Source organism: Tigriopus californicus, chromosome 2, assembly GCF_007210705.1.
Source record: "Tigriopus californicus strain San Diego chromosome 2, Tcal_SD_v2.1, whole genome shotgun sequence".
Classification (NCBI taxonomy): domain Eukaryota; kingdom Metazoa; phylum Arthropoda; class Copepoda; order Harpacticoida; family Harpacticidae; genus Tigriopus; species Tigriopus californicus.
The window spans coordinates 10,909,223-10,923,983 of record NC_081441.1 but is presented as its reverse complement, the minus strand read 5'-3'; the positions used below and the strand labels follow the sequence as shown (position 1 = coordinate 10,923,983).

General features: G+C 40.6%; 1 protein-coding gene across 6 annotated transcripts; it reads left to right on the top strand.

The window, feature by feature from the left end:
• The first annotated feature begins 1,121 nt into the window (after nucleotides 1–1,121).
• Nucleotides 1,122–14,756, top strand: LOC131877224 (6-phosphofructo-2-kinase/fructose-2,6-bisphosphatase-like). 6 transcript variants are annotated; one of them, XM_059222833.1, is made up of 8 exons: nucleotides 1,122–1,408; nucleotides 7,838–8,073; nucleotides 8,874–8,900; nucleotides 9,011–9,159; nucleotides 9,534–9,836; nucleotides 10,550–11,223; nucleotides 12,055–12,240; nucleotides 14,407–14,756. In XM_059222833.1, the coding sequence occupies exons 2-8, from the start codon at nucleotides 7,854–7,856 to the stop codon at nucleotides 14,543–14,545; spliced, it is 1,698 nt and encodes a 565-aa protein (XP_059078816.1). In that variant the 5' UTR covers nucleotides 1,122–1,408; nucleotides 7,838–7,853; the 3' UTR covers nucleotides 14,546–14,756. The 6 variants fall into 6 exon arrangements, with proteins under 6 accessions (XP_059078816.1, XP_059078820.1, XP_059078818.1 ...); XM_059222835.1 differs by lacking the exon at nucleotides 1,122–1,408 and adding an exon at nucleotides 7,094–7,548; XM_059222834.1 differs by lacking the exon at nucleotides 1,122–1,408 and adding an exon at nucleotides 7,094–7,553.
• Nucleotides 14,757–14,761: the final 5 nt, after the last annotated feature.

The following is a 14,761-nucleotide window of genomic DNA, read 5'->3' as shown; positions in this document are numbered from 1 at the left end:
CTCGCCTCTATCTAGTCGTGAAAACACACACAGCAAAATGATTGCATGGGAGATCGGCAGTAGCGGTGTGGGCATAGAACAAAATCAGACTAGATCTCGCATTGGACCAATCTCATGGCAGAGAGAAATTGAATCTTGAATCAGCTGTTCGGCACCCTAAAAATGTTCAGGGCGACCGATCAGAAGAGAAGACTGACAAACGCGGGATATTTCCTGGACGGTAATTGGCCAACTCGCTCAAAATCTGGCCACGCTGGTGAATAAACACTAATAAGTCACTGAACACCAAAATTGATCCTGCAGATGATGAAAGTCAGTGTTCGCCTTTTGATCCCTGGCTGAACGGGTTCCAGTCAGTTCATGGTCTGTGAGATTGGGCCATTGAGATTTTTGTCTCGTCTTTAGAAGGGTCCTGCGCCAATGCTAGGGACGCCAAAGAGTTTGTGTAACTCAAGGAGCTAATTGTATCTAGTTTTGGTTGATATGGTGAATATATATTCGGATGCTTCAAGTTATGCCTACAATACAACTCGTTTTAGAATCTTGATATTACTGTTTCGAAATCTGCTTAAACAGGTCTTTGAGGCAAGTTGCCATATATGCTAACCTAAGTGTATCTGGAAGCCCTGATTATTTTTTTCTTTCATGGGATCATTTCTTCCGATGAAAGGGCGCCGTTCTCTGGTTCAACTTTGTGGACGAGCTCGGCCGTAAGCAAATCCCATAGTGAGTTCAATAGCAAGGTAGCAGACGTAGCAGACCCCATATTTCGACCCGGCTTGCCTCCTGCTTAAGTTGTACTGGGTTGGAGACAGCCCAACTCGATTTGCTTGGGAAACCCGAGCAGATGATCGCTCAACTATCAAGAAAATGATCTTGCCCATTCCCATCTTGCCGTCACTTCAAATGGCACCTAAGAGCGAGGATTGGTAACGTACACCTCGCCATCTGCTTGCGCAGAGATGCTTTGTTCTGGTCTTGAAGTCTTCAGATGGGACGGATTGGGTTCATGAATCCAAGATTCGAATTTGACGAACAAAGTCTGGGGTGGAAAAAATAATGGGCGTCAGTGTTGCCATAGGCAGCATGGCAGCACTGTTTGGTCTTGAAGGCTGTCGCCCGACGAGCAGGGCAGGCAAGTATTGGACTTTTGATGCTGATGGAACGAACTTGGAGCTGAGTTGGGTGTTGCATAAGCTGACGAGGCTGCTTCTGTTTGACTGACTGGTGTTCCACGCGAATCAGCAGAGGACGAAATTCTTGAACTCAAGGTCTTGAAAATGATTGCCCATTATTTGAGGACGAGAAACCAAGTTCTTGGGTGGTGGTGAAAGAAAGGCTTGTGGTCAAGATTGAATATTTTGTGATAGTGGCTTTCAAACTGCATCTGTTTTTAGACCGAAACCAGGTGAGGTTAAGAATACACGTGATTCTTTTTAAGGGACGGTCCTAACTGCTTAAGCGCCCGTTTCTTTGCCAGGAACAGTCTTGAAATCAGTTGGTCAAGGTTAAATAGATTGTCAAAAGACTTAGGTTTAGGCTATTACCCTTAAGTAATAGTGGGCATTGTAAACTTAAAGGTTAACGTCGTTAGTCAGTAATACTATGCTGGAAAAGTTAGTTAACTTTGTTGGTTGTTGATCCGTTACATTCGAATAAAAGTGTTTTTGATTAGATTTTGTTAATCGCAAATTTGCTCAATCAACTGGTTTTATACGCCGACACCACAAATAACATGACATAATGGCAAATCTGATGTGAAGGAACTAGCTTTCACCACCATTCAACAATGATAGGAATTGTGATGGTGGTAGTTTTATTTGACCTCAAAGTGAGACACCCTAAAGTTTGATAATTTGTTTTCGTAATTAACGGAATTCAATCAGTTTATTGGCAGAAAATATTATCAACAATCCTTTTTTTATCGAAAAAGGTTATTTCACTGATTAACGATTTGACGACCTCATTTTTTTACAAGATTTTTTTGACTAAAAAGAAAAGACAGTCTGATACCATTTTTTTCCTCCATCAAGTTCACATCGTGTGTGTCATTTAGGTCGAAACCCATATCAAAATTGTTTTGAAGTTATCTAAATTAGAGCACATTTTTGATGAACCCTCAACTTACAATCCTGGCCAGAATTTTGCATGTTACAATACGCTATTTTTTTTCTTTTTGCGGACTTCCTTACCGCTACTGGGAATGGAATTCCCATCACTTCAAGGTGAAAAACTCATTCATTTTAACTAACTTTTATTTTCATATATTATTTGATCGACCAACGAATTAGACTTGGCGGATCTGCTAGCTCTTAAATGTTGGGTTGATCAGGAATTGTAGTCAAAAACTTGTCCAGGTCTGTCTTAAAAACTGCTACTGGATCAACACCTACGTACTCCCTACGAATATTTGAGGGCAGCAAATTGAACAATGCAGAATTTGAATACATTTCGTTACGTATCAAAGAATAGATAACTTGTCTGACTGATGGAGTTGAGACGGAACAATTCAAGACTCAAGAAAAAATGCTTGATAATTATTTTTCACGATCTTTTTGCTCCTTGGGCTCAGAACAATCCCAGATCTTTGCCCTCGGTCTGGTCTGTTATAGAGATATTTGTTGTTCTTGGATGAAGTTCTCCTCTTAACAACAATGGTTTGCGGATGGACACCCAAAGGCTCACCCACTTGTCTGGGTCTCTGGCTGGTCTTCAGCAGGCTCTTTGTTTTGGTTCTGACATCAAAACAGCTCTCATTTACATTTTAGAACGTTGTTTTGGTGGCCAACGCTGGGAGGGTTACCACCCGCTTTTTTAGATTGAAATAAGATCATTTGCAGTATGACTCAAATATAAGTGTATAACACGACTGTGTGCTCAACACTTCCTCTCATTGAAAGCTTGAGGTTCAATGTCAAACGAGTCTTTGAGTGGGGACAAACATTGCCCCGAATTATTTTACACCAATCCTGTATTTCTCCTATATTTCCCTTAAGCACGACCAAAACACTCCAATTTCCCCGAAAATCCTTAGGTTATATTATGATTAAAATTCATGAAATAGTTTTTTTGGCCAAAAATGACCAAGATAGTTTAAAACTCAATTTAACCTAAAAAATATCTTTCCAGTCCCTTGTGAGATTTCATGTCATGAGCATTTAAGCATATTTTGATTGTCGCTGACTATTGTAATTGTAAATAATCACATTGAAAATCAGTAATTATAATCAATCACATTGAGAAACCGAGCAATTGTCGTTGTCATCAAGTACATTTGAAGGGAATGTAATTGAGATAGTTCAATTACAAATCAAAATTACATTTTCGTCCGTAAAAAAGAAACAGGCATCTTCAAATCCATTGAATTTATGTTTGATGTTTGCGTTTCTTATTAAATCTTGCTCATTGATTTATTCCGTTGCTTGGACTTTCCTCCCTGAACTACAATGCCCATCGATCGGACTTTGAGCTCATAGAGCAGAGTCCTGTAGTGTTGCCAAGCATCTCTGGCACTGACCATACTCCTCGTATGTAGATCAAACGAGGAGTGTTTACAAATTGCAAAAAGATGATATTCTTGTGACTCTTTCCAAGCCAAATTCTCTTCAAAGAGGAAAATAATAATCAAAGCACATGGACCAGAAAAATTAATGCGCATGCAAATTGTTCTTGAATTTCAATATTGGATGGCGTTTAGCTTGTTCACGCCAAATTAGTTGCCTTAAATCTGAGCTACTTAATTTGACAAAAAAGCTCAAAAGGTAAGAACGATGTAAATTCGCAATAAAGGTCAACCTCAGTATCCTGATCAAGTACTCCATTGATAAGCCAAATCCTTTTACTCTAATGAGGTATTCTGAAAAAAGTAATTGTAATTGATTACATTTCAAAATGAAGTAATTGTAATCGTGATCCATGACATGTGAAATGAATGAACAGTGGAACCCGCTTATACCGTCTCCGCTTATATCATCAATTCGCTTACATCGTCGTTTTTTTCTTCAAAATCCCGATTCATTTTTTACAGATTTTTATATGAATTGACTCCGGTTACAACGTCGCCCTCCTCCGGATAAATCGCCATTGTGAGGGAGGCAATTTATTTTACACAATTCTTTTACCCAACCTATTTTTGTTAGAAAAAAATACTTCGTTTCTGATTACACATCACACCTGAACCACATAACCAGCCTGTTGCGTGAAATTTTGAAAAATATCAACTTTTCTTGTCAACTTGATATCAAAAACAGAACACAGAAATAATGTGATCACCCTGCTTGTTCATTTGGCTGCCACCCTGGCCGAATTCAACTCGGTCCTGAGTTTGAATGTGTCTCCAAAACATTCCATGATAGTTTCCTTGGAAATCAAAAGAAAGTTTCAAAAGTTGGAGCTGCTTTTGAGTTATATATTATTGCAACACTCGTAGTTATTTCGTATATAACGTCGTTATGCACCTGATAGAGAACATCCGGATATATCGTCAATTTGGTTCGGTCCCGAGGGCGACGATATCAGCGGGTTCCACTGTATTTGTACTTGTAATTGATACAGGTCTGTCACTAACAAACATTAAACCCTTAGACTTTTACCTTGTGACCGCAATGTCTTTCTTGCCCCATCGAAAGAACACGTCAATTCGACCTTGCTTTCACATCTTATCAAATATGTACATATGTGAATGTGCATAAATTTCTATTTCAAATATATCAAGTCAAGCTGCGGGATCGTGTTGGTAAAGCATTCGCTTTCCAATTCGCTAAGCCTCGTTCAATCCCAGGCTAGTCGAGTCCCACCTTCTTATCAGTATTTAGATTACAGTAAGAGTTGCTGCTTTAACACCTTTAATGGGTGAATCTGCGGTCATTCCCGAGGGTGAGATAATAATCAATGTTGGTTGTGAAGACGGAGCTGGAATATCCCTCAATTGGGACACCCATCATTCAGATAGCAGGCCCAGCGAGACAACAAACAAACCAGTTGGCGTCCACGAAATTCCGGCCTTCATAGCCTTGGCAAAAACTAAAAGATTCACAATTGGCTCTGCTTGGTACTTCTTGGCTATTTGCGGAGGACCACATCACATTCACCCGAAAATTGCATACCGTCAAAAGCACCGAGCAATAAGTTTCAATGGTGTCGGGAAGAAATAGATTGACCTGACAATCGCTAAGCATGAATGGCAATGCCATGTTTTTCTTCCTTTGAAGTTCAAACCGTTATAATGGATCTTGTCGCCTTATTCATATTCGATGAGAAAATCATGGTCAGTTATGATCCAGCTTTTCATGAATGCCGTGTTTCACTGAATATAAGAGAGCTGTAGAACGGAAGGATGATTACATGGTTTAACAAAGCAGATAAATCGCTCAAGTCATTCATTACTAAGTGTATACTGTTCCTCAGAGCTCGTGATTTGATGACGGCAAGAGGCATGGGAAAATAAAAAGTAAATACACATTTGCTCTTCTTGTCATTATCATTTCAGAAAACGTTTTTATTTCAACATTTAGCAGTCAATGGATGACTCGTGATAAACAAAAACTTCAGTCCGTTGATTTAAGTTCGAGGATTTGTCAAATTCCAGTGTTGCGATAAATGTATTTGTGATTTTCTAGCACTTCTCAGATTTGAATATGTACTTAATCATGTTAACTTCCCCTTCTCTTGAACAGCCTAATGAAAAAAGGTTATGAAGTCACTCACTCGCCTACTTATAAGCATGTTCTAGTTTATATATTCTCTCGTTTCACTCCCTTCGCCTGCTTTAGTACATTCTAAGGAGGGTAGGCAGATTGTGGTTCGAAATTGTAGCCTTGGAAAATGGGCTTGCACTTGCCTATTCCAAGTTGCTTAACTGAAGTGAAGAGCTTATCGTATCAGGATATCAATTCTCAGAAGGTTCGAAAGAGCCTCAAGTGTGTTCCGTTTCAATCTTTGATCGACCCTCTTCATTGGGACCTTTGAACTATTTGATGAACGCAATGGTGATGTGGATGAGCTTGTAGTTCAAAGGAAGATTTTGATAGGATAAAAGGTAAAGGTCAGCCTTTGGATGGGCTAAGAATTCGACCTACATAATCGGAGGTTTTCAGTAACACTACCCGACCAACATCTGTATTGAAAAGTCTACTTGAGATGAGGAAGAAATAAAAAAAAAATCTTAGTCGATGAGATTTCCAGGGGAGTTTTGGGGATAATTTTTTTGTTAAATTTTTATTTAAAAAATGATGAATACGTTGAGAAAATCACTCAAAGACTAAATTTGACGCAAAAAAGCTTTTGTTTAAAAAAAACAATCAAAAAGGCACTTTGATAACACAAGTGTTGATTTAAGATGAAAAAGATTGAGATCATAATACAAAATGCAGCGTTTCCGACACATTGTCTCTCTCAAAATATTGCAAATACAAGAAATATTCTATCAAGCAATGTTCGTCCTACAAAACGACAGATCGGTCGGGGTGAGGTGCTCCAAGTTATTGGAAAACACCATGCATACTCATTAAAACAGCCAATTTTAGATCGGTTAGATGAATGGAAGCTTCATGCTTCTTTTTCTCTCACCAATCGTATATTCGAACCACTCAAGATGGCATCTTTACAGCCAAAGAATAAGACTGTTTATTGATTAACAGTTTGGTTTGGTCGGAAAAGGAAATCGAGGCAACCATGTGACATGAAGGAATAACACGTGGACGAGCTCTAAATTTGAATAACTCCTCTGAATAAGTAAATAAGCATGTCTTCAAGATTGTTGGTTTGTTTTTAAAGGCGAAGGGAACCATTACCTCAACAGTAAATATCAATCAATGTTTAGATCTTTATTTGACAATGACTTCTGACATGGCGTAAATCATCATGGTTGTCATGTTCAATGTCTTATCGCTTCCTGCAATCTTAATGAAGGAGTGGGTCTCATTCCTGAACAACGAGGAACATTGCTTCAATGGAACCGACTGGAATTCATTGCCTGTCCTTTTTTCTGCAGTTTTTTGGCCCATGATCATCCTTCTATAATTCCAAAACATCCCAACATTTCTTATAAATCCTAACCATTCACCATTGCCATGGTGTTTGTTGCTCGCGCCAAAATGTACGTCATATTGAGCTCTTGTTCCATATTCCGTCTGTCCATTTGGCCACAAGTCTCATTTCAAAGAACGCACGATCCAAAGAACGTCAGTCGATTGAGTCTGGTCCTACGTCAAAAGAGCCGTTTTCCCTACAATTCGTGTACTCTTTCGCTCAAGGTGATCCACGGCTTTCAAGCGTGATCGTCTCGTACACATCCCCGTTTCCTGATGATTAGACTACTGGGACAGGGAACACTTTTTGTTTGCCTCGGATCTGACCTGACGAACTCAGAGGCCAGTTCGTCTTTGGGATTAACGAACAACGGAGAAGAGCATTTCGCACGGAGAGCAATGTGGTGGTCCAAGTGATTCTTTTCGTGGAACACGCGTGTTGCAAAATACCTGCCTCTGATGCACTAGAACTGCCATGTACCTGAATCGTCCTTATTGCGCCCTCAACCTCCATTAATTGGTATTGTAAGAACACTGACTTCGTTCCTAAATCGTTCGCTAGAGGGCAATGCTTTCTGTTTAAGCGGTTGCGTTGAAGAATGCATTGAATAAGCTGTTATGTCCAAAAGGACAACTAGATTTTTTTTCCCTTTTCGAGGGAACTAACTACCATCAAAGGGTATCTAATATCCAAATACCTTTGAAATATTCTTCCGAGGAATCCTCCCTGTACTATAAAACACGCAAGGTTCTCAGAACTGTTTGATAGTCATGGATGTACTCTATCCACTTTTATTCCATCATTTCAGACTTTTTGCATCAACGATGTACCGCGAAACGAGATGCACCACCTGCTCCAATGGGTCCAGATCCAAGCAGCCATTGATCCATCAATCGACCTTGCCCGTAAGCCATGATGCAAATCACTTCAGTCGGAGCCAAAGTGACGCTACAGCCAATAACACCTACTTCCTAAGAAAACGAAAATACTCTGTGGTCAAATTTGGATATCACGTGGCTATTCCATTAGCCAGGAGTACTCCAGGTACGAGATTATTTGTGGGCAATCAATTAGCGTGGACTAACCTGCGAAAGTGCATGAGTTGGGTCGTTTTGATACCGCTAGAGGGCGTTGTTGGCAATGTGAAACACATGGATTGACAAATGAGAATTTTTGTGAGAAATGTCTATCAAGGTCAAAGTTAAAAGTTGAGATGTGAATAGTTTCAATGGGTCTATTCATTCATGGTACAAAATATAGTCAGAGGAACGATCTCAAAATCTAAGTAGCACAATAGAATGACAAGGAAAGGTTCGCTCGGTGCCAACACATTGTCAAAATTTATTCAATCGAACAACCTTACCCAAGACGAACTCGCTCCCAGCGACCAAAATTCTTCAAAACTGGTATTGTTCCCGGGGAAAAATATATTGCTGGTGTTCACGTTTGAACTGAACACCTGATCAGAAGTCTCGTGTCTCTTGTCTTTTTATATCGTGCAATTCCTGGAAAACTGCTGATAATAACATATGCCCCTGGTAGTAACCAATTGATGGCGACGTTAAGCTGGGTGGTAGTTTGTCACTCGACACCAATTATGATGGTTACGTCAGGAGTGTACCCCCAAAACCAATTTACTATGGCTTTGCCATGGCTCTCTAGTTGAGACTCGAGCCTCAGACGATCAAGGAAGCCTTTTTCTCGATCTTCCCAAGAATCAAGGTCAAAAAGTTCGTTCTTGGCTAGTGATGGCTTGGATTATCATTGGTGTGGGATTATCAAAGAATCGACACGGCAAGTTGGCTTGGTTTGCAGTTTTTTGATTTTATTTCATGTCTGATCAGAGGAATCCAGCCTTCATGAGGCTTGCGGTGAGTCGATCCATTGCGTCTCTTTGTGTGACATGGTGTATCCTGAGATTAATGACAATCCATCTCTCACATTTCATTTGACCCATGATCCACGTTTCTGTCTACTGTAGGCGGGAACACGGATGGGTCCTCACCAGGCACTTCGTCCTCTCCTGGCACGCCTCACGTCATCGCCTTGGTGGGTTTGCCTGCCCGAGGAAAGACTTACATCTCCAAGAAACTCTCCAGATATCTTAATTGGATTGGAATTAACACTCGGGTACGTCGACTCAATCAAAGAAAACACTCCTGATCTGATGCATGCAAGCCAGGAAGAACTCATAGACCCACCCCAAGTACATCCAAGGCCGCTCACAAGCTCATATGAGTACGACCTTTCTTGGCCAATAGTATTTTCTGTTCCTTTTATGGCGCCAGCTTCGGATTACAAAGTACTCTCTTGTAGCTCAATTTCAAGTCACCAATATTGGTTCCATATCAATGGCAACTTCTATCCCTGGGAGGTACAAATAGTAGCAAGAAAAGGGGTTCCAACATTCTTAGAATTCCCTGGTCGATTTCTCGTTATTTGGCTCCACTACAGTACACTCGTACATGACACTCACTGTGTATGTATATGATTGTCTTTGGTAGGTTTTCAATTTAGGCGAGTATCGCCGAAAGATGGTTCCCCAATACGTAAGTCATGAGCTCTTCAATCCGTCCAATGAAGATGGGATCAAGTTGCGAGAACAAGTGTGCCAAGATGCTGCTGTGGATGTGGTCAAATGGTTCCAAAATGAGGAAGGCGAAGTTGCCGTTTTTGACGCCACCAATACTACGCGCAAACGCCGACAATATCTCTACGAGTTCTTTGTGGAGAAACATGGCTGCAACCTTTTCTTCGTCGAGTCCGTGTGTGATAAGGAGGATATTATTGAAAATAATATCAAAGAGGTGAGTTTGATGTGGGACTTTTTCATGTATGGACTTGCAACGGAAAACAAAACTGTGCATTGGCTGAAGTGTTTAGTTTAACCAAAATATGCGGTTAATGTAATTAAAAAGATCGGATTCAGATTTATGGCCAAATTTTGCCCCAGGGAACCCAAGACAAAGCCTTGTAAGGATAACTGCATAAAATTTACATCTTTGGCTTCCACTCGGCCAGCTATATAAACTTTTAGCGATATCACATTGGGTGTAGTTTTTTTACAATTCAGTATTATCAAAGTTTAAAAATATCATATATCTATTGATTTCAACGCTCTACATTTCTCAATCTACGAATTTGTTATGAAAACGGACTCCAGAGTTGCCGGGTAGCCCGCTCATAGTCCATACTTCTAGAAGTTCGTCGCCTTAACAATGGAACGCAAAGTTAGTGGAAGAGATATCAAACACAAAAGACCAATTTTGACTTTGTCCTAACGCTCCATCATGAATGAAAGCATGAGGATAAGTTCTATCTATCACAACTCACCTTAAATTGCATTTATTTTTATATCAAGGCTCAAAGCCTAAAGCTCCCTTGATAATTCTTGAAAGGCCAAATTTGATCACATTCAAGTTGAACATGGTCTAGCTTCATCCAAGTTCAATAGCCTGGACAGAGATGTCCCTCGAAGATCTTGAAGTCTTGTTAACTGATTCAGAGACCTTCTTTTCAGGTGAAGACCACCAGTCCAGATTATATGGCATGCAATGAAGCTGAGGTGCTCAATGACTTCAAGGCTCGAATCAAACATTACCAAGAGCAATACGAAACCTTGGACGAGGCCTTGGAGCCTGACATCAGCTTTCTGAAGATCTTCAACGCCGGTGAGAAAGTCTTGGTCCACAAGCACGTGGGACACATTCAGAGTCGGATCGTTTATTACCTCATGAACGTTCACATCAAGAAGAGGACCATCTACTTAGTTCGTCACGGCGAGTCTGAATTCAACGTCCAAGGCCGCATTGGGGGCGATTCGGACTTGTCGGAAAATGGCATCGAGTTTGCCCGCCAACTCGCTTTGTTCGTGAACGCGCTTCAAAAGCCCAAAATGAAGGTATGGACCTCGTGGATGGCTCGAGCCATTCAGACCACTAAATACATCAACGGGGTCCAAGAGAGGTGGAAGGCCTTGAATGAGATTGATTCTGGGGCGTGTGACGGGATGACCTATGCAGAGATCCAGGAGAAGTTCCCCGAGGACTTCAAGGAACGCGATTGGGACAAGTTTTCGTACCGCTACCACCGAGGCGAGTCCTACGAGGATCTGATAGCCAGACTCGAGCCGGTCATCATGGAACTTGAGAGGCAAGAGACAGTATTTGTGGTCGCTCACCAAGCCGTTATCAGGTAAGCATGCTTTGACATGTATGAAAAGGTAAAAAGGTGCTAAAAAGATATCCAGTAGTGCTGGGGCGAGTCTTTTGAATTTTTGACTTTTTGGTGGACTTGCAAAATGACTCGTCTTACGAAATTTAGAAATATGAAGAGTTTTCTTTTCTTGACGAGTCCGGCCAATTTCTTCAAAAAAGACTAGAGTGCACTCAGACTCGAGTCAGATCTTGCCCCAACACTAATATCCATGGAATATTTTGGCCGTACTTTGAATAAATAGCGGCGATTATTTTTTTTTAGCCTGACGCGTTCGAAAAAGCAACTTCACTTCGTGCCAATCTACAAAATTATATTGTACCATCAAAGATAACTTCATCCTCAAAGTTGAGGGGCTTCGTTTTTAGTTCTGAGCAGAATTATTTATCCAAGTGAGCTTACACCCTTAACGTTGGGTTTGGTTTGACCAAACGTTTGATTGGTATCTGGATTGCATTTGACGAGGGCAACATCCTTCAATTTGGCAAATACTTCTTCAGGGTCTGATTTCGGAACATGACTCGACTCGAAGTACAACAAGAATACAACAGGGTTTTGTCTTCCATTCTGCCGGAAACCAATTGGTCTACCACGCTTCCTTTAAGCTCTTGGCTTCCTACTTACCCATCAACTTACATACTCACCTACAAACGTAGCGTTTGAAGTTGCACCAAATTCCATTTTGTCCTTCCAGGACAGTGAGTGGTTTGAAGTTTCTTTACCCCCTCGGAAGTTCAAGTTAACAACGCACACACAATCAGGAAGGATCCTGAATTGGACTCATTTTCTCATCCTCGTTATCTGCTTCAGATGCCTTCTTGGTTACTACCTCGAGACCTCCGAAGAAGAGCTCCCTTGGCTGGATGTGCCGCTCCACACCGTGGTGAAATTGGAACCGGTTGCTTACGGATGCAAAGTTCAACACATCAGGTTTCCTGTGGGGTGTGTGAGCACTTACCGCCAAAAGCCAGAAACTCCAGGCCAGCTGGAGGGAAAGTAAGAGCGCCTGCTGGAACATAAATAATCTAATAGTCCACAATCTGGCCAAAATGGTCCTCGGACCGAAATATTTGGGGATGGGCCAGAACTTACGTAGGTTGTGGCCCGTCAATAATTGATAGCTGATATCGCCTTCATTGGCCCCCTCACAGGCCAAGGCAGTAGTATCGAAATTGCATAACTTCACTCCTTTTTTTTCAAAAAAAAAAACTATTGCATCTCAATGTAGTGTTATTGTAACTACCCAAAAATTCTCGTTACTCGCTCCTTTGTCGACCCTCAAAGCTGCCTTTACACCATACACCATGGTGTTTTACTGCAGCTGAATCGGTAACCAGTGGACAGTTCAATTCTAGCTGATGGAAAGGAGGCAGCGCCTCTACAATCAGAAATCGAACTATACCCTAGCAGCCGGTCAGCTGACATTCATTCCACAGACCATATAATGACTAGACCTCGCATAGCGCGAGGAAAAATGCGAACACTTGCCTTCATCAGCTGGTACATAAATTTTGGTGTATAGTGACTCATGCTTTTTCATCCGCCAGCGTGGCCAGATTCAGAGTGAGCTTGTCACTGATAGCGTTCGTTGAAGGCCCAGCGATTGTAGGTCGTTGCTACTGATCAGGCAGTCACCCTCCTCTTTTTTGGTGTACACAGTTGTAGACTTAAAATCCACTTTCCTCTGCACTGAGGTCGGGCCAATGCGACATCTAGTCGTTATATGATCTGTGATTCATTCGCTCTGAGAACTAATCCGGCTGCCTAGCTTTCATCGCACTCCCTTGGAGTTGCTTCCTCTATGTTTATGCGTTAGGTTCTCATCCTCAGATTTGAATACGTACCACCGTGCTCCTGAGCTTTTCAATTTTCCATGGCTTGTTTTTGTTCATGTATATAAGCTGTAGGAAGGTTACGACGACAATATGTTTCATTTTTGTTTGTTTACTAGGATCTCGGTAGAGATTATTGCTACGAAAGCTCTACATTTTGAATAATTATGATGTCTTTTTTTGTAACCACGTAGTACAACAAAGTAGATGCTCATTGAGCCTTCCTTCTTCACGGCACACGGCCTTTCAAATATTTCATATATTTTGCCTTTTTGCAAATGGTATGCTTGCTAAGTACAAATTAAGAGCATGCTTAGTGATCACATGAATAGGAATTAGAATATGATCTTTTGCGTCGCTCATGAGTAATATGGGTTGAAATGGCCCTTTTTCACCGGTTGTAGCTCCCCAAATGCCCTCTTTATAACTGAACTCACATGCCTAGACCAATACTACTAATTTTCAATGACCCTGAAGTAAAAGATTAAGCTCCAATTATCTCAAAAGGGCAAAAAATGATCTTTACTGCCAATTCCAACATTGCAAACAAGTTCTTCTATTTAAAACTATTTCGGAACTTTTAAAAGAACAATAAGCTAAACGATTCATGAATATCTCTTGAAAATCAATGTTAAACTTGTTCCTTATTTCCATTAAATAGTTTTGAAAATTTGACTTTCTTATGACATGCAAATTTTCAGTCTAAGCTAAACTCACTTAAGAAATTAGAATCAGAATTGTACCTTATGATATTATGAGTCAGAAGTATGCCATTTCGTGTCTGGGCATTTACCTCAAAACCCGATTCGTCATTTTAGCCCATCATGTCATACTGCTTTTTCCTTACATAATTTGAATGAAAGTCATGATTTCGGACGATCTTTGGAAAGTAAGTTAACAAAATTCTGAAATAGAAAAGAAACCAGAACATAGATTACATGCATAATATTTAGTTATATAATTTAGCATTTTTTTCTCGATTGAGTTGTGCCACATACCTAGTGCATAAATGAATAAATGACAAGATCTGCTAATTAAAGGCAAAAAATGTCAACATTATGAGATTTAGGGCGGATAAGCATAGATTGAAAAACGTGCTCTATGTGCAATAATGAAAAATGTCAAAATCCGAAACCTTACATGTAAAAGGAATCTCCTCATTTCCGGCAGTTCCTTCAAAAACGGCAAACATTCTAACAAAGGGCAATAATGAGCATGGATATATTTTGTATTCTAACGCAATCCGAACAAATGTGTACTCAAAGGGAGAAAGAGAAGCGCAATTCAAGACACAAGGGCTTTGATCTCAAACTAGAAGTGTCCGTTTCAGATATGTCGAAAATACACCCGTTGTCGAGGCCCTTCGGCATAGCCCCATCAAGGATATTGACAGCTTGATGCTAAAGTTGGAAATTCGAGAGCACACCACCATCAAACCCGAGGATACAGCCGTGAAAAACGGCTGTTAGCGACAACAGCCAGGAATTTGAACTCCTTCCCCAACCGCTTTCCAACGCGTGCTCTTTTTATTGTTTACAACGAAACATGCTCCCCTAAAACTGTTGTTAAATTCTACATTATTCACGTATCCAACGCTACTCCGGTCTGTTTCCTCTCCGAAAAGAGGAATTAGTATGCAAATGTCCGAATAACTATGAAATAAAGAGAAGTTTCAAACGATTTCC

Excerpts from the sequence above, each read along its gene's own strand:
- LOC131877224 (XM_059222833.1), top strand. The coding sequence starts at position 7,854 with ATGTACCGCGAAACGAGATGCACCACCTGCTCCAATGGGTCCAGATCC. Across the intron at positions 8,901-9,010 it reads CAGCCTTCATGAGGCTTGCG|GCGGGAACACGGATGGGTCC; the intron begins GTGAGTCGATCC and ends TGTCTACTGTAG. Across the intron at positions 11,224-12,054 it reads GCTCACCAAGCCGTTATCAG|ATGCCTTCTTGGTTACTACC; the intron begins GTAAGCATGCTT and ends TATCTGCTTCAG.